At 36.6% G+C, this 23796-nt stretch overlaps 1 protein-coding gene across 4 annotated transcripts; it reads right to left on the bottom strand.

Moving 5' to 3' along the window:
• Window positions 1-285: 285 nt before the first annotated feature.
• Window positions 286-21860, bottom strand: miip.L (migration and invasion inhibitory protein L homeolog). Of its 4 annotated transcripts, XM_018225672.2 has the most exons (11): window positions 21640-21860; window positions 21417-21535; window positions 15825-15967; window positions 12623-13060; window positions 11768-11861; window positions 11076-11187; window positions 8190-8254; window positions 6413-6539; window positions 5910-6006; window positions 3312-3437; window positions 348-2540 (listed from the first exon to the last, which is right to left on the bottom strand). In XM_018225672.2, the coding sequence occupies exons 3-11, from the start codon at window positions 15963-15965 to the stop codon at window positions 2448-2450; spliced, it is 1293 nt and encodes a 430-aa protein (XP_018081161.1). In that variant the 5' UTR covers window positions 15966-15967; window positions 21417-21535; window positions 21640-21860; the 3' UTR covers window positions 348-2447. The 4 variants fall into 4 exon arrangements, with proteins under 4 accessions (XP_018081163.1, XP_018081161.1, XP_018081160.1 ...); XM_018225674.2 differs by lacking the exons at window positions 21417-21535; window positions 21640-21860 and adding an exon at window positions 15244-15302 and having other exon boundaries at window positions 286-2540; window positions 15825-15966; XM_018225671.2 differs by lacking the exon at window positions 21417-21535 and having other exon boundaries at window positions 21645-21860.
• Window positions 21861-23796: the final 1936 nt, after the last annotated feature.

Here is a 23796-nt window from a genome sequence, read left to right as displayed (position 1 = left end):
TATTTAAATTGCATCTGCATAACCAGAGCTCCATAGACCCTGGGACAAAATTAATAATTGTGTAATGAACACCAAATACCATGCCTCCTATCCCCACCAGTATATTAAGATCATATTATCCTCTCTTTAGTTCTTTGCTGTGAGATAATAGCTTCTTTAACTATAACCCTAAAGATGTCAGGGGACAATACTATGCTGCTGTGGTTAAAAGGTGACCAACTCGCCTCTTGAGCACGTCTGCTGTAAGGAAACCACTAAGGAAAAGGACTGGTGGATTTTATCAGGAGCGTTTAAAAAAAAGGTTTAATGGACTGGAATTACATATGAATACATAACTTTAAGTGGACTTTTTCACAGAAATTTATTCAAGTCTGCTTAAATCGCAAAAACACACGTTATAATTTTCAGCTTTCGTATTCTGTTAATTTCATCTGCATCATACTCCCAATAGGGACCGAAACATCACGTTAGCTGTATGTACTCACTCAATACACTCTTTTGATTTGATTTTGCAAAATCCCAGTGTTGCTGGTCTTTTTTGAGTAATATAATTTTTTTTTTAACCCCAGTCCTAACCCTGGTCTATATCTAATTTTAGTACTCCCAGACAACATTTGGGCAAGATCATAGAGAATTAACATTTTTGATACACATCTGCTAATACACATCAGAAGAGCCAATACCACACGTATGTCAGTTACACATGTCCCTGTAAATCTCACCTTCTCATTATAGGAAAAAAGTCTTACCAATACTTAGTCATTCCTTTCTTGGAAATTTGAACATACATGTATTTTTCAAAAAAATACCTAAATGAAGCCCTATTACATAAATGAGTCAGTTTGCAAACACTTGATGCGTGGGAAATATTATAATATTAAAATATTATTAAGTATGCAGCTTACAGAAAATGTAGATATCATCTAACCACACAGGAGTGTGCAAGGGAACTCATTTCTTTTGTGCCATAAGCTCTGCTTTCTATTGCCAACTATTGCCAAATTATGTACGGAGGCAGGTTATCTCACCTTAAAAACATGTTTTGTACAATACAAATTTAAGCAGTACTATTTTACAGACCAATATTTCACAACAGTGAGCAGAAACTCATTTAAGCTCTGCTTTCTATTGCCAACTATTGCCAAATTATGTACAGAGGCAGGTTATCTCACCTTAAAAACAGGTTTTGTACAATACAAATTTAAGCAGTACTATTTTACAGACCAATATTTCACAACAGTGAGCAGAAACTATTATTGCACACAGGTTTCTAATTAAACAGCCAGTCGATATTAAGTATTATATGATTGCAAGTGTCCCCAAGTCCCCAGTTTGGTAAACTGTTCATGTTCAAAGAAGCCCTCTTGACCAGGCTTGGTTAAAGGAGTGTTTTATATTTGAGTTAAACTTTAGTATGATATAGAGAGTGACATGCATTTTGTTTTTTATTTGCAGTTTTCTTACAGGCTTTTTATTAAGCATCTTTCCCATTTGTAATTTGAGCAGTCTGGTTGCTAGGGTCCAAATTAACCTGCCAACCATGCATTCATTTAAATAAGAGTCTAGAATATGAATACTAGAAGGCCTGAATCGAAATATGAATAAAAAAAAAATAAGCATTAATCATAAAATTTGTAGGGCTTAAAGGGCATTCTTTTTTAGATAGGGCCCAGTGACCCCCCCCCCCTCCATTTGAAAGCTGGAAAGAGTCAGAAGACAAATAATTAAAAAAACAAATATTGAAACAATAAATAGTGAACCACCTATTTAAAGAGCCCTATACTGGGGACGGGACTGGGTTGCAGCATCACTCACCTATTGCAAAGCTTGTTTTGTCACTTATTTACAAGGATACTGGTAGTAGTGAGCGATGCAGAAAGGGACAGGGCAACAGTTGGAGGAAAACATGTATAGTTAATCTGACGCTAACCACAACTGAAGTTGGGTCACACATATGCACAGATAAAATTGTATGGAATGATTACCTATGTGTTCATAGAATCCCACTGTTCGCAAAGGCAGGTTTGAAAATTTAATCTACCGTTTTTTCTTTAAATATACATACAGAAATGCAGTGTCAATTATTACTACCACATGTACTAAAAAAATGTCGGAGAGGCTCCAGCTAAAGAACTGATTTCTAAGAACAGGCCACTACCATCTAACCTTAAAAAAACTTTTTTTCTTTTAAAGAAAAACAGGCAAATTAATAAATGATTGATCAATGTCAGTTTTATGGACTGCTAGGAAATGCAGTTGTGCTTCTAATTAAGTGGATTTAATCTTTATCAAATCCATTGGGAAAGGAAAAGAATAATATTCATTAGGGGTCGGAGGAATTCCATTTTAGTCTATCAGTTCATAATTGTAACACATTTGTAACAGCCTGGAAATGTTTATTGAAGGATGCATGAAAAATACTAGATGAGTGAATAGTGATGTGCACATCAGTTCTTATTGCAGCTTTGTAAAAACATACATCGAGACATATTGAGAAGATTTTCCGATCTTGCTCTTGAATCATAGTAGGATGTGTTATCCTGAAGGAAAAAATAGATTTACACCATTATGCAAGAAATTAAACATTATACAAAAACATAGCAATGTTTTAGAGAGAGAATGGTTCTTAAACTGGTGTCCAACATAATAGCCAGAATCCAACTTTCTGCTTTGCAGCTCTCTTATTGGTTACCAGTCAGTGCCTTTGCAAGGGTCATAACCTTTTGCTTTTGAATCTGACCTGCATGCCAAGGACCAATTGCAAATGAACGGAATAGTTATGTCCCATGTGACCCCCTTTCAAGTCACTGACTTACTAAGTTAGACAAATGTAAAGCAGGACGTAGTGTTCTGGCTACTATGTTAGACATCCACTCACTCCAGCCTTTATAATTACATTTTTGGCTAAAGAACTGTTCCTTTAAGGTAATGTATTGACATGCAAAAATTGCTTCAGTTTTAGTAGACCATGGCAACCACTGAAAAGGCAGCATTTACTGGCCTGTGTTTGTAATTGGTATAAAACTTGAAGTAAACTTTACAATGGTTATGTTACCTGTGTCCCAAGTTATAGACCAATATATGTCATGTACTAACATTGCTTTATCAGGGTAAATCTTCTTTATCTTTCGCCATGCAATAGAAAATGTTATTGCCAAAAATGTTATTTCACTAGGATATTAAAACTTGATTGAAAGTGGAAAGTAAAAATTATGCGAATTTTCCTAAAATACTCAAAGGCCCCATCTCGGCTCAGGCCATCAAATAATTTTTCACTCATTACAAAATTAATTTTCTGGATTTTCTCTTACCATGGTGGAATTTTCAAATGTTGATACATGGGCTTTAGTACCGAGTTGCACTGATGTTTTAAGGTCTAAGCTGGCGATATTTAAATCACAGGACGGCACTGCATTTTCCCAGCCAACTAAACAATGCTGTTAAATACAAGATAACAAATTTCACTTGTTTAGTCTATTATGTTATGTATTTAGAAAAATCAACAGGAACAGAAAGACCAACAGCCTGTAACCATAAAAACAACAATAATAATATAGCAATGAACAGCTACAGCAGGAATTTGTCCATCATGCTTTTACATATGAAACCAATTATTTCTGCTGATCACCTTGGAAACACACATGGATTGGTAATGTATGGCACAAAGTGCATACATCTCTGAATAACATGAGGATGCAATAAACACCATTAAACAAGTAATGGATTAGCTTGGTTTTCTGTTTTGGGAAGATTTCTAAGATGAGAACACTCTGCCTTTTCTCCCTATTGATTTGGATGTAATGTCTAGATATAGCACTCTACTGCACTATGGGGCAAATTTACTAAAGGGCGAAGTGGCCAATGCTAGCGAAAATTCGCCAGCGTGACGTCATTTTGCCACTTGCCGATTTACTAATGGGTGCTGCCGTAAATTTGATAGCAAAGTAGACCTACTCTAGTGCTACTTCGCACCCTTACGCCAGACGAAGTTGCGCTATGGTGAAGGGATGCAACTACGCTAATTTACCAACTTGCGGATTTTACTGAACGTAACGTTGCCTCTTGCGCCAGACTTGCCTTCATCACCTCAGACCAGGCGAAGTGCAATAGAGTGGACTTGCTTCAAAAAAAGTTGACATTTTTTCTAAGTCCCAAAAAACACTGGCGTCTTACTTTTTGTTTTTTTAAGGGTGATAGGCTGAAAAAGATTGTAAATTTTTTTGGGGGTACCCTCCTACCCCCCTACATTTCCTAACATATGCCACCTAAACTATATAGTGGGCACATGTACAGGGCAAAATAACTTATTTTATGAAGGTTTCCCAGGCTTGTGTAGTGTAGTGTAATGTATTTGCAGCATCCTTATACGTCCGTTGTACTTTAAAGGAAAACGATACCCCCAAAATGAACACTTAAGCAACAGATAGTTCATATCATATTAAGTGGCATATTAAAGAATCTCACCAAAGTGGAATATATATTTAATATTGCCCTTTTACATCTCTTGCCTTGAGCCACCATTTCGTGATGGTCTGTGTGCTGTCTCAGAGATCACCTGACCAGAAATACTTCAACTCTAACTGTAACAGGAAGAAGTGTGGAAGCAAAAGACACAACTCTGTCTGTTAATTGGCTCATGTGACCTAACATGTATGGTTTGTTGTATGTTTGTGAGTACAGTGAATCCTACGATCCCAGGGGGCGGCCCTTATTTTTTAAAATGGCAATTTTCTATTTATGATTACCCAATGGCACATACTACTACAAAAGTGTATTATTATGAAAATGGTTTATTTACATGAAGCAGGGTTTTACATATGAGCTGTTTATGCAATATCTTTTTATAGAGACCTACATTGTTTGGGGGGTATAGTTTTCCTTTAACTTGGCGTCGTATGCAAATTAGGCATCTCTAGAGTAACCTAGCTTTTCTTGACGAATTAAAGCTAGCGCAACTTCGCTACCTTTTGCCTCCCTGAGCGCAACTTCGGATTTTAGTGAATTTGAGCAGCCGTGGCGAAACTACGCCTGGCGAAGTACAGCAAAGCCGTCACTAGCGCATTTTCGGCGCTTAGTGAATTTGCCCCTATGTGTGCAGTCACTAACAGGAAAGGCATCCTGTCAATGCATATGGGGTGGATTTAGGCCACACCAGTATTAATTAAAAATTCCATAAGAAACGGAAAACCATAATGCAATTTAATGGTGCAATCAGGGAGAAAAAATTAAGATCAATATACAGAATATACCATGGATTTTCAGCAATGATATAGAAGACAGGACAGCCTCTAAATACCACCCAATTGTCTTTGGTAGAAAGCAAAATCATGAATGCGGTCGATGAACCATCAAAACGAGTTGAGATAGGAGTTGCCACTTTCTACAAGTTTAGTCGATGTATACAGGGCATGCATTATTGGAAATTGTTTACTTAAATCCTACAACAGGTATTGGACCGGTTATGCAAAATGCTAAGGACCTGGGGCTTTCTGGACAACAGATCTTTTCCTAATTTGGATCTTCATGCCTTAGGTCTATTAGAAAATTATGTTAACATTAAAAAAACACAATAGGCTGGTTTTGCTTCCAATAGAGATTAAATTATATCTTAGTTGGGATCAAGTACAAGGTACTGTTTTATTATTACAGAGAAAAAGGAATTCATTTTTTAAAATTTGGATTATTTGGATAAAATGGAATCTATGGGAGATGGTCTTTCCATAATTCGAGGCTTTCTGGATAACTGGTTTCCGGATAATGGATCCCATACCTGTACTATAACTCTTTTATCTTACATAACGATGCAAGTATGCTAGACCTGTACAACTCCCCCCACCCCAGCTCAGAGTTATACATCACATTAACTATAACATAGTTTGCAAGGAATCTTATAAAAATTATCTACTTACTGATGGTAAGGCAAGGCTGTCTGTTGGATCAAAGCTTTTTCTTCTGTGAGCCTTATATTTATAAGGTGGAAGAAGTGTTGATCTGGGGATGCTGACCCTATATAAATATGAATACGCTTAGTTTACGTTTCGTACTTCAATTGGCCTTTTCGTTTAAATATTAAAATAAATAAATTTATTTAACAAATATGTTTTTGCAATTATTCCCAAACCAAGCCACAAAATCTGGTCACTGTGCATTCAATGACAAAATCTTCCCAACAGATACCACTGTGTCAAAAACTAAATTTTTGGGAAGTTTAAAAAAATTGGTACATAAGGCAATATGAGGGATAGCGAACCAGCACCACTGGCTGACCACCAAATCCCACAAAACAAGGGCTGTCAAGGCAGTTGTAGTTTATGAAAACTTAAATAGAAAAAGAAAATAGCATTTGGGGTATTTATCTGAACAAAGTTAATAGCAAAACATGAATATAGGTCAAAGTCAAGTCAGAACAAACCGAATATACGCAGGTTCTTCTATGGTAGGACGACGTTTGGACCTGCGCTTTTTACATATGGGACAGGCAGATTCTGATCCTACAGGAGAAGTAAATAAGCGATTGTTGACACGATAGCAGTAGACACCTTAAATGCAAAAAATAAATAAATAATTAAAATAATCTAATACAATTTATTATGAAAACATATTTCTTCTTTGCAACATACAGATTGATATTGCCCTATCACGATCTGTATTTTTGAGCTTAGCTTAAAGATAAAATATATGTCTCCCAACTTCTTCTTTTACACTCCTATTTCATTTGCATGTACATGTAAACTGAGTTAGATAGCTTGCTGCTGTGAAAAGATATATATTTTTCACATTGAAATGGTTTGATTGACTTACGAAATATTACTCTCTCTACCACTATTTACTGTAGTTAATGGTTAACATTTCTGTAGTTAAGTTAACAGTAAATTTGAGGTAGGATTTTTCAACCCTGTGATCCAATTGTTCGCCTTTAAGTTGACTTTTAGTATGTTATAGACTGTCAGTTCTAAGCAACTTTTTAATCGGTCTTCTTTATTTATTTTTTATAGTTTTTTCATTATTTGCCTTTTTCTTCTGGCTTTTTTCAGCTTTCAAATGGGGATCACTGACCCCCATCTAAAAACAAATGCTCTGTAAGGCTACAGATGTACTGTTATGTCTCTTATTCAAACCAGTGCATGGTTGGTATGGTAGTTTGGACCGTAGCAACCAGACTGCTTAAATAGCAACCCGGAGAGCTGCTGACTAAAAAGCTAAATAACTCAAAAACCACAAATATCGCTCTCTACATCATATTAAAGGTTATTTTTAAAGGTGGTTATTTAAAAGATGACAGAACTGCTTCTTTGTAAAGGAAGAGATCCGCTTCATTTCACAACCATAAAATAAAAAATTTTCAAAGAAATTTTGCTAAATATTGTACATTGCTTTAGTTTAAGGCACAAAAGCAGTAGAAGGAGAGCCCATACTGATGGCCAAAAAATGCCTATTTAAAGGGGTTGTTCATCTTCCAACACTTTATTTTGTTCAGTTGGTTGCGAATACTCCAGAGACGCTACTGAGAAATGTATCAACTAAAATGTTGCAAAGTTACAGATTAGAGGCCGGAACATTAAACTTAGATTTTGCAAAAACAGTTAAATAAAAAATGTAAAGCAATTGAAAAAAAAAAAGTCTATTTCATGGGAACAATCTGAAATATTTTAATAGCAACAGAGATCCTGAAACCAAACAGTTTAATGTACTCTTCTCTAAAGCAACTGTATTGAAGGGTTATGAGCTAGAGTAAACTTCCCCTACTGTGTAACCTATACCCTATAGAAAGTATATGCTATGAACATCCCTGTGGAGTTATGGTTCATCCTTGTTATAAAAAGGGAGAAGCAGACATGTTCTTACAGTGGTTAGGACCCAGAATAGTTTACAGACTCCCTTTGTCCCAAGGGTAGTAGTGTATCTGCCTCAGACACCTAGTGGTACAAGTAACTGTGTGAGAGGTATAACTTAGGCTGAAGACCCTTTACACTCACTATTTTGCAAGGGCCCAGCTAAGAGAAGTAGCAGTGCTCTGCATACAATCATGGCTTATTATACTCCTGATAACCATATTACAGGATTGAGAAGTAAAAACACTGGGAATGGCCTCTGCCAATGACTCAAATCACTCCATTAGTTAGGGACCACAGAACCTATGCGTTTCATACATCAAGGTATGTGCCTCTTTTACAGAAATGTAGTCTTACAGTCGTGCGTGTCAATGACGCCATCAAGCTCGTCTTCGGAGGATGATGTTTCCTGAGCTTCTGGACTGCAAATAAATGTGTGAATGTTATGGTACAGAATGTTTACATTAAAATAATTTAAAAGCAGGCCTTCCTGAACCAGTTAGCTGATGTATTTATAGGGTAAACAAAAAAAGTGGGATATGTGGGAGCACTCCAAGGCCAAATAAAATACTATGGAAGTGCAGCTTATCTGGCCAAGATAGTTACAAACATACAAAAAAAAAAAATTGATCAACACACATTTCCTGGTCCCGTTTCACAAATTAATTTAGTATCTAAGCGGATGCATATATTTTGAAAAACATGGTTTTTAGTTTTGTAACTAAAAACCCTTATTTTGCAAAATACATGCATAAATAAAAACCCCTGTTTTGCAAAATACATGCAGGGAGATGCCAACCCAGAAAAAAACTTGACCAGAGGTAAACAGTTAGGACCACCATATGGGGTTTACCTTGTCGTGCTATGGTGGCTTATTAATTTTATGATCAGAATTTTGTAACTAAAAACCTCTGTTTACCCAAGTTAGGACCCCTGCAAAGACCTCGCTACACACTCCCAAACTGAACTACTGTACCGCCAAATGCAGCCTCATTTTCCCAGCTTAATCTTCTTAAAGCCATGTGCAGAGTGATTTCAATTCCGCATGCTATGCCAAAGTAAATAGTTTGATCACCATATTGATATGCCATATATTTTGACGATTTGCTTACAAATGCTCCACAAACCAGACCTGGTTTGGTGCCACTCCAATAACGCAAACAGACAGTGTTGTCTTGACTGGTCCTATATGGTTCGGAGGCAAGAAAGACCAGGCTAGCCTGACATGTGGAACTTTGCTGGCTAACTGGAAATTTCTCCTCTTATTAGATTCCAGGAAACAGAAAGCCTAGTCTGAATAGAGCAATAGATAAGAAAGGCTAAATGGATTCTGCAAAAGTAGATTTAGACTAGTTCTGGGCAAAGAAGGTGCCTATTTTCTTACTGCAACATCTTATAATTTTAATCTGCTACAGCCAAAAATTTAGAATAGGTGAGAAGTCTGCTGAGCAATTTTACTAAACCACGTGGAATACAGAGCCTCCACAGTCAGAGCTGAAGTCCGGATTAACATTGAAGCTGCATCAAAATAAGTACTGTAGGCATAAAAGCCAGCACAAAGTTAAACTTGTGAAGAGAAGAAGGAAAGAACCTTGTTTTATAGTTTGATACTTTTAATTTGCCACCCCCGCTTGATGACAATTGACAGTGGTATTTGTATGAAATCTTAAAAGACCCGTTTATCACCTCCACTTGTTGGTTTATCAATGCTCAATAACTATATGAATCTTAAGACTCGATTAATAAAATGAATTAAAACACCTTCACATCTGTGTCAATCAATTAATGGCTATAATGAATTAAAGTGATTAATAAAGTGCAAGTGCTTTTCTTATTAAAAATGGATTTAAATAAATTACTCCATAATTAATTATTTCACGCCAATCGTAATCCACTCTATACGAATTTCTGAAATTCCAAAGTTAATTCTGTGCTCCACAACAATCAAAACGTCATTACTTGAGTGTAAAGTAATCTTAATAATAATTGGTTAAACCTTTAATGAACCTGTCAAAGTGCTAGTGCTTCCAGGTGTTAGTATCAATCCAACCCTATTTCTTATCCCATGAAATTCATAAATTAATAAAAGGGACCCGTGCCAATAAATTAGTATAATTGATTTAAAATAGAGTTATTGAGTTCATATATTTGACCACAGAAATAGATTCTATGGGAGCAACTCCACCTGCTATTTATTTCTATTTCTGTGGTCAAATATATGAACTCAATTTTAAATCAATTATACTAACTTATTGGCACGGGTCACTTTATTAATTTATGAATTTCATGGGATAAGAAATGGGGTTGGATTGATACTAACACCTGGAAGCTCTAGCACTTTGACAAGTTCATTAAAGGTTTAACAATTATTATTAAGATTACTTTACACTAAAGTAATGGCGTTTTGATTGTTGTGGAGCACAGAATTAACTTTGGAATTTAAGAAATTCATATAGAGTGGATTACGATTGGAGCTAAATAATTAATTATGGAGTAATTTATTTAAATCCATTTTTAATAAGAAAAGCACTTGCACTTTATAATTAACCACTTTAATTCATTATAACCATTAATTGATTGACACAGATGTGAAGGTGTTTTAATTCATTTTATTAACCAGGTCAAAGATAATTCATATAGTTATTGAGAAGTGATAAACCAACAAGTGGAGGTTATAAACGGGTCTTTTAAGATTTCATACAAATACCACTGTCAATTGTCATCAAATGGGGGTGGCAAATTAAAAATATCAATCTTATAGTTTGATATTTTTAATTTGCCACCCCCGGAATTTGAGTCTCTTTATCAAGAGGAATTAGTAGTATTCTGTGTATCACAAAGTCAACTTGTGGCAGTATCAACCACTCCTATATTTATGTCTGTATTGTTCCTCTGCAAGACGCAACTCACAATGCATTGATAAGGACTAATATCTGAGCAGATGGATACAGAGGAGAGGCAGAGGACACTGGATCACAACTGTAATTCTGCTCACATATTAAGAAAATGCAGGCTGGTATAGAGGAGAGACAGCATACACATGACAAGGAATAAAGGGTTATATTTTCTTCCAAAACAGCAAAAAAGTGTACTAAAGAAAACAGTGTCATGTCCAGATTTAATATGGCCCCTGGCAGAAGGTGGAATCATCATTAGGATGTCATGTTATAAATGGATATGCCAGTTTTATTATGACTCGTTCATCCAATCTTGGTTAAAAAAAAAAAATCACTAATAACTCACTCAGTGTAATAATTATGCACACATTCTTCTCGGTTGACTCGCCGGAACTCATTTATATCTGAATAGAACTGCTCCGACTTATTGGCTATTGGTGATTCTGCTTCTAAAAGTCCTGGATGAAAAAAAATACAGAATCAAAAGGCCAATTTAGAGTGCAAAATGTCTTCAGGTCCCACAAAGTTAAACATATGAATAAAGTTAACTATTAAAAAATATTAAAATCTTAATCAGGATATTGGCTTTTCACCGCCAAGCTTTGCTGATGTTCAGGGTGAACCCCCCCCCCCAACCAGCCATTGTTCTGTGCTACATACAGACCAGTCCCATTATCAGATAGTTGCCATACAAGCAGATCTTTCACAGATATGGTCACCTTGAGGTGGGCAATCTCAGGCTGATCTTCTTGTTTGGCCCTCAGGCTATTGTTTGGATCACAAAAATTAATCCTGCCTGATTGATATCTGGCAGATATTTTGACAAGCATGTCAGCTGACACTATACATGGGCCAATAAGCTGCCAACTTGGTAGCTTTTATCAGCCTATGTATGGACAGAGCTAGCATTCTTGGGAATACTGTCAATGTGAAAGAGTCAGCAAATGGCATAAGGCTGCCCGTGGTGCACCCAAACAGTTGCAGGTCAGCAGACATAACAAAAAGCATTCCTATAGCTAAATATACTTTTACACTTACCAGCTATCCAATCATAGCCTAAAAATGGACGTGGTGACCAACGCTGTGTTTTGTCTGTGTTATTAGACAGAAATGTCACATGTCCAAAATCTCGCTAGAAGGGAGAAACAAAAATAAATATTTGTACCTATGATGGCACATGGCTACTAAACTGTAATTCCTGACAGTTGCTGAGCCTGAGGGTTGCTGCCTAATTTATCATTGCACAGTTACATTACGTAGCAAGTTCTTTAAAGAGTTGGCAGTTACTATTACTTTCCCCATGCATAACATAATGTATTTTCATACAGAGCTTAAAATTAGGGATGCCCAAAATGTTTTTTCCAAGTTTTGCATAAATATATTTAAAACATTCATGTTCTAGTGCTATACAGGTATGGGACCTTTTATCCAGAATGCTCCGGATTTAGGATTTTCTAGATAATGGATCTTTCCATAATTTGGATTTTCATACCTTAAGTCTACTTTAATATCAAGTAAACATTAAACAAACCCAATAGGCTGGTTTTTCTTCCAATAAGGATTAACTATATCTTAGTTTAAATCAAGTACAAGGTATTGTTTTATTAGAGAAAAAATAAATAATTTTTTAAAGTTTGGAAAAAATGGAGTCTATGGGAGACTACTTTTCTATAATTCTGGATAATGTGTTTCTGCATAACAGATCCTATACCTGTATATGAAATAAAGAATTTACAAACAATTATTATAAGTAAATGTGACATTTACTAAACGTGCCACCTCCAGAAACAGATATACTACTCAAAAAATTAGTAATCTACATAATACAGTTATTAATACTGGTTATTATCTTAACTAGTATTGGTATTGTTCTTGTTTTTCACACTTTTGTACCTTGGAATCTTTGTTCCCTGGGGTCAGAAGACAAGATTTGGGAGTTCTGGGTTCTTTATTCCTGATATTGCCTTCATCCATTAATTGGTCAGCGTACTGCAGACCATCACATTTATACAACTCAGTGCTTGTCTGTGTTACAGGATTAGAAAAAGTCTGGTGTTCACCAGGAAATTTTATTTTTACATGCTTTAAGTTTTTGTATTCATTATGTGATTTAAGATTGTTTGTAGGCTTTGCACTAAATTCCTTCTTCGGGTGAAGCACCGAGTTTGCTTGATTCTGCTCACAAACATAATTGTATTTTCTAGAAGAACTCAAAGCTCTCCGAGCAGCTGAAGCTTGGCCCGGAGTTGCAAACAGAGTAGGATCTTGCTGAAGTCTGTTGAGGCTACTTTGCATACTATCGTTTCTTACACAATTCTGTGCTTTATTTTCCTTAAAAAAAAGTAAATAAAAGGTTATATTTTTACATTTTGGCCACCCTGGGAACATTATCAAAGATAAATTGGAATTGATTTTTCCTCCACACATATATACCCATTTCCTGTTCCTGTCCAAAAAAGCACCAAAAGTGACATTTTCTTTGTTCAGTTACTTCATCTACCTGAAGTTCCATGATTTCTCCACATGGTGTCAGTACTTGTACTAGCTCAGTTAAAACATGAACTAAAAATTAAACAATTATCAGTAACAACAGAGAGCAAAAAAAATCATTAGAATCATTATCAACCGACTAGTTACAATCTGGTAACTGTAATCATCAAGTTAGATGCAAGTAACTTTCACAAATACATTTAGTCAAAAAGCAAGGAAGCACCAACTACCTATCCATACTCCTAAGGTCTACACGGTCCAGTTCAAAGTTCCAGAAGACTAAGGCTTTCGGTTTATAGGAGAACTAAATCCTAAAAAATTAAAAAGGGTTAAAATGCCATATTTTATACAATGAACTTATTGCACCAGCCTAAAGTTTCAGCTTCTAAATAGCAGCAATTATCCAGGACTTCAAACTTGTCTCAAGGGGGTCACCATCTTGGAAAGTGTCTGTGACACTCACATGCTCAGTGGGCTCTGAGCAGCTGTTGAGAAGCTAAGCTTAGGGGTCGTCACAAATTATCAAGCAGAAAATGAGGTTTGTCTGGAATATAAGATGATGCTACAGGGCTGATTATTACATTCTGATGCTAACTGCACTGGTTTCTTTGCTGCCATGTAGTAATTATCTGTATTAATTACTAATCAGCCTTATATTGTGACATTTCTATTCTGTACTGTATATTGTGAGTGGGTCCCTAAACTCCGTGACAGCAGCACAGAGCATGTGCAGACTGAATCAGCAGAAAAGAAGATGGGGAGCTTCTGGGGCATCTTCTGAGACACAGATCTTTACTGCTAAAGGGCTGTGGTTGCCTTGGGCTGGTACAGAAACACAATGTACAACATTTCTACCTACTTCTTTAGTTAGGCTTTAGTTCTCCTTTAAGCCGTTATGAAAACCTTCACCCTACATCGGTGCTGGTATAAGACTTATAAGCATGCATTTAAATGATGACATTTATTCTGTTTATTTTGTACTTCCCTATTCTAGTCTAGAGCAGCTCTGATGCTTGCCCTATGCATTGATGGTCCCTTTATAATTTGCCTACTTGTTTTGCCCAATACAGGAGACTACATGGGCATTAAATATAAACTACCACTGTAGCAGTAAGTCATCCTATGTTTCAGTAACACTGGAATCCTTAAAGGGGTTGTGCACCTTTGAGTAAACCTTTAGTATGATGTAGAAAGTGCTAGTCTGAGACAGTTTGCAATTGGTTTTCATATTTTTTTAAGCTATTTAGCTTTTTATTCAGCAGCTCTCCAGTTTGTGATTTGCTACAATCTGGTTGCTAGGGTCCATATTACCACAGCAACCATGTATTGATTTGAATAAGAGACTTTGATATGAATAGGAAAAGACCTAAAGGGAAAGATGACTAATCAAAAATAGCAATACCAATAAATGTTTAGCTTGAGTGTATTTGTTGTTTAGATGGGCCAGTGGCCCATATTTGAAAGTTGAATAGTGTCAGAAGAAGGCAAATAAATTACATTCTAAGCAACCACCTGAATTGCTTAGAATGGGCCATTGTATAACATACTAAAAGTTAACTTTAAGATGAACCACCCTTTTAAAGGACAATTGACGAATAGAAGAGTCATGAGCATGCCCCATATTGCCTTTACAGATAGCGGGTCTGTCCAGGGTCTGACTTTGCTCTGTACCTCACAACGTTGTGGGTGAGCCAGGGACCATCACATTCAACCAGATAAGTTTGAGGTTTAATAAAGGGGCCCTTTAACGTAATAGGATTAATTTAGACAGGTGTTAAATTGAACAAGTGAAAGCCAGCAACCAATCAGCGTCTAGCTTTTATGTTCTAACTGGCCGCTGAGTGAGCAGCTTCAGTGTACTGAACACTAAGATACTGTTCAATTTATGGAAAAAATGGGGACAGCAAAAATGTGCTCTCAATCAAAATAAATAAATTAAAAAAAAACCTCTGGTCATGAACAATTATAAAGTTCAGACAATATGCATAATACTGAAGGATACTATGAAAAAGTTTTTCTTTTACTTGTAGACATCTGTAAAGATCGGCCATGCACTTTAAGATATTGTTATATGATTCATTCCCTGAAAATAGAACATAGATAGAAATATTTTGAACCTGTATACCGAGGGGCAGATTTATCAAGGGTCGAAGTGAATTAGAGGGAATTTTCAAAGTAAAAAAATTCTAAATTCTAAGTAATTTTTTGGATACTTCGACCATTAAATAGGATACTACAACTTTGACGTAAAATAGTTTGAATATTCGACCATTCGATAATCGAAGTACTGCCTCTTTAAAAAAACTTCGACTTCAATACTTTGCCAAATTAAACCTGACGAAGTGCTATGTTAGCCTAGGTGGACCTTCCAGAGCATTTTTATAAGTTTTTAGAAGTTGAAAAAAATCGTTCGATCGATCGCTGAAATCCTTCGAACCGTTCGATTTTTCTTCGACCGCAAATGGCAAATTCAATGAAAAAAAAAACTTCGACTTCGATATTCGACCCTTGATAAATCTGCCCCCTAATGTTTGTTAGGGTAACTGTGTATTTACTTTTAAATTCTACATTGATGAATATTTAGTTTATTACTGAAAATGATCACCTTGCATAAACGTTCACCATGCAAAACAGTTTTTGCTTCTTCTGTTGACCATTTTCTTAATCTATCCTGTTTTTCTTTTAAGCGATTTAGGAGGCATTGATTTGCACTTCGCAGTTCTTCGAGTTTAACTGAATGGGACATTTCTGAAAACAATTAGCATAATTAGAAAACAACTTTTAGCATTCTCATAAAAATAAAATGAAAACGAATAGTTTCTTGTACTTGACGGGGACCTGTCACCCAGACATAAAAAAAAATCTCTAAAATAAAAGACTTTTTCAAAATAAACATAAAACCCAAATTATAAATTTTTATTACCCTTTCAAGTGCCAACAGAATTTCACATTTTGGTTACGCAAAATGCCAGCCGTTTGTGAAACATTTTGTGCTCTCTCACTTTGAGGGGAAACCTATAGTTTTATCTAGGAAAACTAGAGTTTTCATGTATTTACACCTCTGCAAAAAGATTTATAGCCCTACATACCAAAATAAAAAATTATTTCACAATATATAAATTTATACCAGAAAAATATTTCAAAATATATGAAAATTCAACTGATTTGTAAAGCCTCATGTCTCTCGAACGTGCCAATACCAGATATGTATAGTTTTAGGGACATTTTGTACAGCTAAAAACTCCTGGCAGTATATTGCCGAATTTTGAAAGCACAAAGGCAGAAAACGGCATACTTTAGATTCCAATGCCAACAGTAGGTTTACCCTAGAAAACCATATATTTTTTGAAAAGTACTTATTCTGCAGATTCCAAAATGGGTAACTATGTCTCTCTCTACTCCTAACTACCAAACATCAAAGCTTGTCTGAACATAGCGGTTTTTATAAAAAATTTATTTTGCGGCTCCGCATATCCCACATTGTATTAGGTACCAAGAAAAAGCACCCTGAATATGATTGCCAGGGGTCCACAACAGTTTGATGCCCATTGTGCATAGGTTTACCAAAGTATCTAGCATTTAAAGAGCCCAATTTTAAGTTACCACTTCCAAATTGTCCAGGACTTTACTTCAGCAACTGAAAAGTCAACAAATTTGCTGCAATTTTTGTGGGGTAAAAATACCGAAAAATAGGTTTAAACCCCCAAAACCAAATATTTTTTGTATAGTACACATTCTACTGAATCTAACATGGGTACCAATGCCATTCTGCTCCAAACTACTGAGTCACAAGCCTTACCCAAATTTGTCGGTTTTGGTGAAATACCTGAAAATTGCCTCAAAGCTTCAACTTTCCAGCATCATATTGCCCATGTATCATTATATACCAAGAAAAAGCACTCTAAATATGATTGCCAGGGTTCCTCCAAAGAGATTGATGCCCATTGTACATAGGTTTACCAAAGAATCTGGCATTTAGAGGCCCCAAAATGAAGTTTGCGCATCCAAATTGTCCTGTGGGTAACTTCAGCTAATGAAAAATCAACACATTGACTGCATTTTTTGTGGGGTAAAAACACAGAAATATAGGTTTACCCCCCCCCCCCCCAAACCATATATTTTTGGAAAGTACACATTATACTGAATCTAAAATGGGTACCCATGCCTTTCTGCTCCAAACTACTGAGTTGCAAGGCTTTCCCAAAATTGTGGGTTTTGGTTAAATTCCTGAAAATTGCCTCAAAGCTTTGTATCGTCCATGTATCATTACCAGCATAAAGCATTCTAAATATGAACATGGGGGTCTACTAAACAGTTTGATGCCCAATATGCATAGATTTACCAAACTATGTGACATACAGAGACCCCCAAATCCAAATAGTGCATATGAATTCTCAAGTATGACACTCTAGCTACTACAATTTAAGAATATAAGCACCCGGTATGTGTATTATGTGCCATGAGAGCCCCTAACAGTATGGAGGCCTTAGAAAACCATATATTTTTCGAAAGTACACATTCTGATGAATCTAAAACGGGTAAATACGATTTGCTACTGCAAACTACTGTAGGGAATCCTGCAAGAGGTCAAGCACGGAGCCTGTGTGATGTAAGCCGTTATCTAGCAACCAGCTGTTCAGTGATCTCAATGCAGCAGGAAGTGACACAGCAGCTAGTGAGTGAATGGCAGGTAGTGACACAGCAGCTAATGAGTGGCTGGCAGGAAGGGAAAGTCACAGAACAGTCTGGCATAGAGAACCACATGGTGGACAGAGAGCTGCCGGTGGACCCAGAGAGCTGAGAGGCTCCACCAAAAGCAGACATTTGGATCAGGCTGGCACAGGGAAGCCAGATACTTTGCCTGGAAAGACAGACTGTGAAAGGAATTCAGACTGGAGGAGCAACCAGCACGAGATTCCTATCTGAGCACCCAAATGGGCAGGTAGTTGCACTGTATGTCTAAATGTGCTGGACTCATCTGAATACAAACTGTAAAGCATCCGAAGAGGATATGGAGCGAGTATCCTGTTTAAAGGGACAGAACTCAAAAGAAGTGTTGAAGATACAGACACTGTTTATTGAAAGGACATTAAAGGACTTTGCCTTTTTCTAGTTAGTTAGGTAGACAGATTACGCTAGCAAGTTAGTGAGGCCTATTGCCACCAGGTAGGAGTGCTGCATGTATTAGTTGGCCATTTATTTTAGATAAAGAGTTATTCAGTTTAACCAATACTGTGTGGGCATTATTATTTTGTTCCTAGTAGGGCCACCCGTAGGTGCATTCCCGGATCCCACTAGGTGGAGGCACTACGCTGGTAAAGTACCAGGTACCCAGTCTCTCCCAATACCACTGCGGAGTAGCTCAGGTTTGTCCCATGTCATCAGGTAAGCGCCACACGTGGAGTGTAACACAAACAAAGGGGTGTCAAAAGGGTAACACTACCAAACCGTAAAGCTATGCTAAACATAACGCTGGAAATTTTGGAAAATAATCACAAAGCTTGCATTTGACCTCAATATATAACCCATATTTTGTAACATACCAGCAAAAGGCATCCTAAATATGGACTTCAGGGGTCTACTAAACAGGTTGATGCCCAATATGCATAGATTTACCAAACTATGTTGCACACAGAGACCTCCAAATGGAGATAAAAAAAACAGACAAAATTTCCATGGGCAAAATGAAGTAACGAAGAAAAGAGCGAAATAGTATAAAATCCAACAAAACCTAATGCTGCAGAACATAGATTTTACGTTCTGCAGTATTTAGAGAGTTAAAACATCCTTACCGGTTATTAAATTGTTTAAGTGTTGTCAATAATATATGGTCATATATTTTACATTTAAAATTTGTATGTGTTGATCCAGAAATAACTACATACAAAGTACTGTATTAGAATGGAGGAATCCCTAAATCGAGGGATCACACAAGTAAAATCAAAAAAGTTCACTTTATTACTTCATTAAAAACATTCATGTACTTAAAACATATTTTACAAAAAGATCAGCGACACAAGTCTATTGTAAATGCCTATATACGCGGGTACTGTCTGAATCGTACTAATACAGTGCTTTGTATGAAGTTATTTTCTAAATAATCGGAGCTCCCACTGTACTGTTATCAGGTTACTGAATTATAGATTTTTGATCTAGAAATAAACCATTTTTTGTCATTAAGTGTCCTATTTTACATGAGAGAGGTATTCATTATACAAGTATATTATCAAAAATGCTCTACACCTAGGGTTTTCTTGATAATGGATCTTTTAGTAATTTGAATAATCATTTTTCAAGTCTGCTAAAAGTCATTTAAATATTAAAGGGATACTGACATGTTCCTATAAAAACCATAGGAAAGTGTCAGTATCAAGTGTGTGCTGTATCCGGAATATTTTCCCTCAAAGCCCCCCTCAAAGCCACCCTCAGCCCCACGCACCTTTGCGCAGCAGACCACTCTCACTACTTACGGATTTTTTGCCTTGCTTACGTGATGCTGGGTGGGGGCAGAACAATCCTCCCATAGGCTGAAGTCCTGTTTTGATTCGTAATTCGTCTATGAAAGGATTGCACCGCCCCCAGCCCAGCATCACTGGAACTACACAGAAGATCTTTCAACAGTGTTGGAGGGTCGGTCAGGCAGGGTTGCGGGGCTGGCTTTGAGGGAAAATATTCCAGGGGCAGTACATACTTGATACTGACACATTCCTATGATTTTTATAGGAACGTGTCAGTATTGCTTTAAATAACACCACAATAGGATTGCTTTGATACCAATATGGATGTATGCAGCTCAGTTTGGGTCAAGTACAGGGTACTATTTTATCACTACAGAGAAAAAATAAAATAATTTTTAATAAGGATTTGTTTAAAATGTTCGTCGTGTGTTTTTTAGAAACCAGTTTTCCGGATAAGGGATCCCATAATGGTATAGAGTGTCAAGAATGACATTTTACCAGTTTATCTTTCTGAGTAAAAACTAAACCCACAGTATTCTACACAGCTTATCTGCTATGTAACCAGAGCCTTTTCTCAGTTTTCCAATGGCCACATAACTTTAAACTCAGCAACTTTATTTGTAGCAAACCTACCATTTGTAGCAATGCAAGGCAAACATCCTTTTAATTTTAAAGGGGAACTATCGCGAAAATTAAAATGAAAGCCCACTTTCCAAACTATTATTCTTCTTGTCATTTAACCTCTTTATTCTGCTAGTCTTTTATATCTACTCACTATACTCTAGTCTTTCAATAGTTATCCTATTTTTTCCCATAAATAAATAGGGAATGACCATGAAATAGGCTAAATGGTTAGAAGCAAGAGGGCCCACCGGGAATTTTCCTGGTTTCCCGGTGGGCCAGTCTGACACTGAATACATCTTCTAGGCAAAAGGAGCCCCTCTACAAGATATATTGGCTCTAACTGTAAATGAATAACTGCCACCCAACTCCTGCATGAAGAGAGAATGAAGAGAAACAGCTGCTGAGAGAAGAATAGTGAAGATGAACTTAATTTACAGAATTTTTAATTGATATTTAGAAAACGTATTAATTCAGTATGCGGAAGCTTATATTAAATTTTCATTTTCACAAGTTCCCCTTTAATTACTACAGATCACTTTTATTATTGGTGTTCCTTTAACTGAAATGTTTGAAGGTGGCTAATTACAGTATCTGTATCCTGATAAAGGCCTCTAGTTTTCAGCACAGTTCCACATCCCTATTTAAAGGGGGAACAACAATTCTATATTAACTTCTACTATGTTTTAGATTTAGCAATGCTTACAAACTTAAAATTGCTCTTTTTAAGGATTATTGATTCGCCTTCCTTTATGGTCTCATTGCAGAAGGCAGTGTAAAATGTTCTTTGTTAGTGACGGATGACTACATTTATATAGTTTATCTTTCTATATAGGCATGTACCATTCTGGCTTCCAAACCATTGCTAGGGTAAGTGGAAAATCCAGAATTGAGGGGCAGCAGCACAAAACGTTCAATTGGTAAATCGCAAATTGTTTTACAATTTTCTACAAAGTAAAAAAATGAAATTTTAGAGTGAACTTTACTACACCTTTAAAAAAAAAAGAATGGTTTCTGGCCCACTCATTTAAAGTAGATAGGCACCTATACGGAACACATTTTAGGACATCCTGCAGCGAAATACATGTCCTTCGTGCGATGTCTGACTGATAACAAACCTATTTCAGTAACGCAGCGCCTTAAATGATTTTTCTTTCAAGTTCTAAATAAACTGGTATCATTCATGATCCATGTTAGTCACGTGAGCCCTAAGAGCCAGCCAAGGCGTTCGCATTCCCTGTGAATGAAAACGAAAATCAAGCTGGGCACCATTTGCGACTGCGCATTACACAGATCCCCTGAGTCCACATCAGTAATGCGAAGATAGTAAAAGCCGATTACCAAACCTCTCCCGCTGCAGCTCACGTCGCCGGTCTTTCACACATTGGCCACGCGTCTTTCCAATTAAAGCTTAGCTTTTTCGAAACTGTTCTCCCCCACCTCGGTCCTTCACTGTCCTTAAAGTGGCAACACGCAAGATAAACTACTTGTCACAGGCTTTAAAGAACCAGATAATGGACGCCTTGAGAACAGCACAGTGTCGTCATTGCGTTTCTGCTTCTCGTTGATGATTGGTTAGGTTGAAACCGCGGCTTCTCCCGCGTTGTAATGGAGTAACGCTGATTTCATTGCCATGGATACCGTACAACGCAAATCTTGTTTTAGCTGATGGCAACGAAGCCTTTCCTAGCATTCGTTTGGTGTTTAACATATGTAAAAAAATAATAATACAGTTATAGGAGGTGAAGTGATTCAAGGCCTTGAAGGGGAAAAAGAAAACCGGTTCTTAGTGTTCCTGTTTGCAATTTATGATACAGCACGTCCCTAGTTCTGCTTAGCTGTGACTTTTCCTTCTTATTTAAGAAAAAATAAATAACCTCCATGTTACTGTTGTATTTGCTCCAAAATATTTTTTATTGTACCATATAGTGTAAAAAAAGAGCTGTAGCAAAACACAGTGTTGTGTGTGTGTAGAGTGAAACCTCAATTTTACTCTAATTTTAAGTTATCTCGCATTTTATACTGTTTTATTGTGGCCCCACTAATATATAATACATAATCCTAATATATATAACACATTTCCCTAATATTACAGTTTCAGTCTCTCTCTCTATATATGTAGTAAAGGGGTGGTTCACCTTTAAAGTAACATTTATTATGTTATAGAACGACCAATTCTAAGCAACTTTTCAGTTGGTTTTCATTATTTATAGTTATTTGTCTTTTTCTTCTGATTCTTTGCAGCTTTCAAATTGGCGTCGCTGTCCCCTTCTAAAAAACAAATGCTCTGCAAGGCTACAAATGTATTGTTATTGTTACTTTTTATTACTCTCTCCTATTCATATTCCAGTCTTTTATTCAAATCAATGCATGGTTGCTAGGGTCATTTGGGCCCTAGTTACCAGATTGCTTAAAATGCAAATTGAAGAGCTGCTAAATAACTCAGAAACCTTCAATAACAAAAATGATTGCAAATTATCTCATAATATCACTCTTTACATCATACTAAAAGTTATCTCAAATCTACCCCCCTAAAAAGTATCTCAAAAGTACCCCCTATTGTAAAATATAAGGATATTGTAAGATACCAAGGAGTTTGATGAGCACATATATATATATATATATATATATATATATATATATATATATATATATATATATATATATATATATATATATATTTGCTGTAAAGACCCGCACTCCAATCTGTTATTTAATTCAAAAAAATCTTTATTCAGTGCATCAATCCAACGTTTCGGCCCCCATTGGGGCACATCATTTCTCACAAACTATCATAGTGTACATAATCACCCATTGTTTAACACTATAATAATCTTTATATGGTGATGAATGTAATAATATCACACATATGCTTATTTACACATATATTTTTGGGTGATTATGTACACTATGATAGTTTGCGGGAAATGATGTGCCTCTTTGCGGATATAGAAATTACACCAGTGGCAGGACAATAGAAGTATATTAAGGGTCCTTTGAGTGGCAGTACTGCTATAAGGATAAATTGATCAAGATATAGCATACAACAAGCCTTTTCAAATAGTTTTAGCCTTTCACTTAGGTTGGAATGGGTAGTGACGTAACATGAAGGATATAAAAGTATAATTAATGCTGGGGTGGCAGTAACACTGACTTAAGGTGGCCATACACGGGCCTATAAAAGCTGCCGACAGACCGTGTCGGCAGCTTATTGGCCTGTGTATGGGGCCCCCCGACGGGCTTCACCAATCGGGATCTGGCTGAAAGTTCCGTCGGATCGCGGGCGCATCTATTCGTTGATGCGGTCCCGCGATCCGACTGCCCATTGGTATACGTTAGGATCCGATCGTTGGGCCCTAGGGCCCACGATCGGATCAGCCTGATATTGCCCACCTCAAGGTGGGCATATCGGGGAGAGATCCGCTCTTTTGACAACATCGCCAAACGAGCGGATCTCTCAGTGTATGGCCACCTTTAGTCTCAAAGAATGACACACTG

Source organism: Xenopus laevis, chromosome 7L (assembly GCF_017654675.1).
Source record: "Xenopus laevis strain J_2021 chromosome 7L, Xenopus_laevis_v10.1, whole genome shotgun sequence".
NCBI classification, from domain to species: Eukaryota; Metazoa; Chordata; class Amphibia; order Anura; family Pipidae; genus Xenopus; species Xenopus laevis.
Note: the sequence above shows the minus strand (reverse complement) of the source record. Positions and strands in the feature narration are given on the sequence as shown.

What these genes read in the sequence shown, in the direction of transcription:
- miip.L (XM_018225672.2), bottom strand. Translation starts at nt 15,965, where the DNA reads ATGTCCCATTCAGTTAAACTCGAAGAACTGCGAAGTGCAAATCAATGC. An exon ending in ATGGTGAACGTTTATGCAAG is followed by an intron (nt 13,061 to 15,824) that starts GTGATCATTTTC and finishes CTTTTTTTTAAG; the next exon opens with GAAAATAAAGCACAGAATTG. An exon ending in CGTCATTGACACGCACGACT is followed by an intron (nt 6,540 to 8,189) that starts GTAAGACTACAT and finishes TTTGCATTTAAG; the next exon opens with GTGTCTACTGCTATCGTGTC.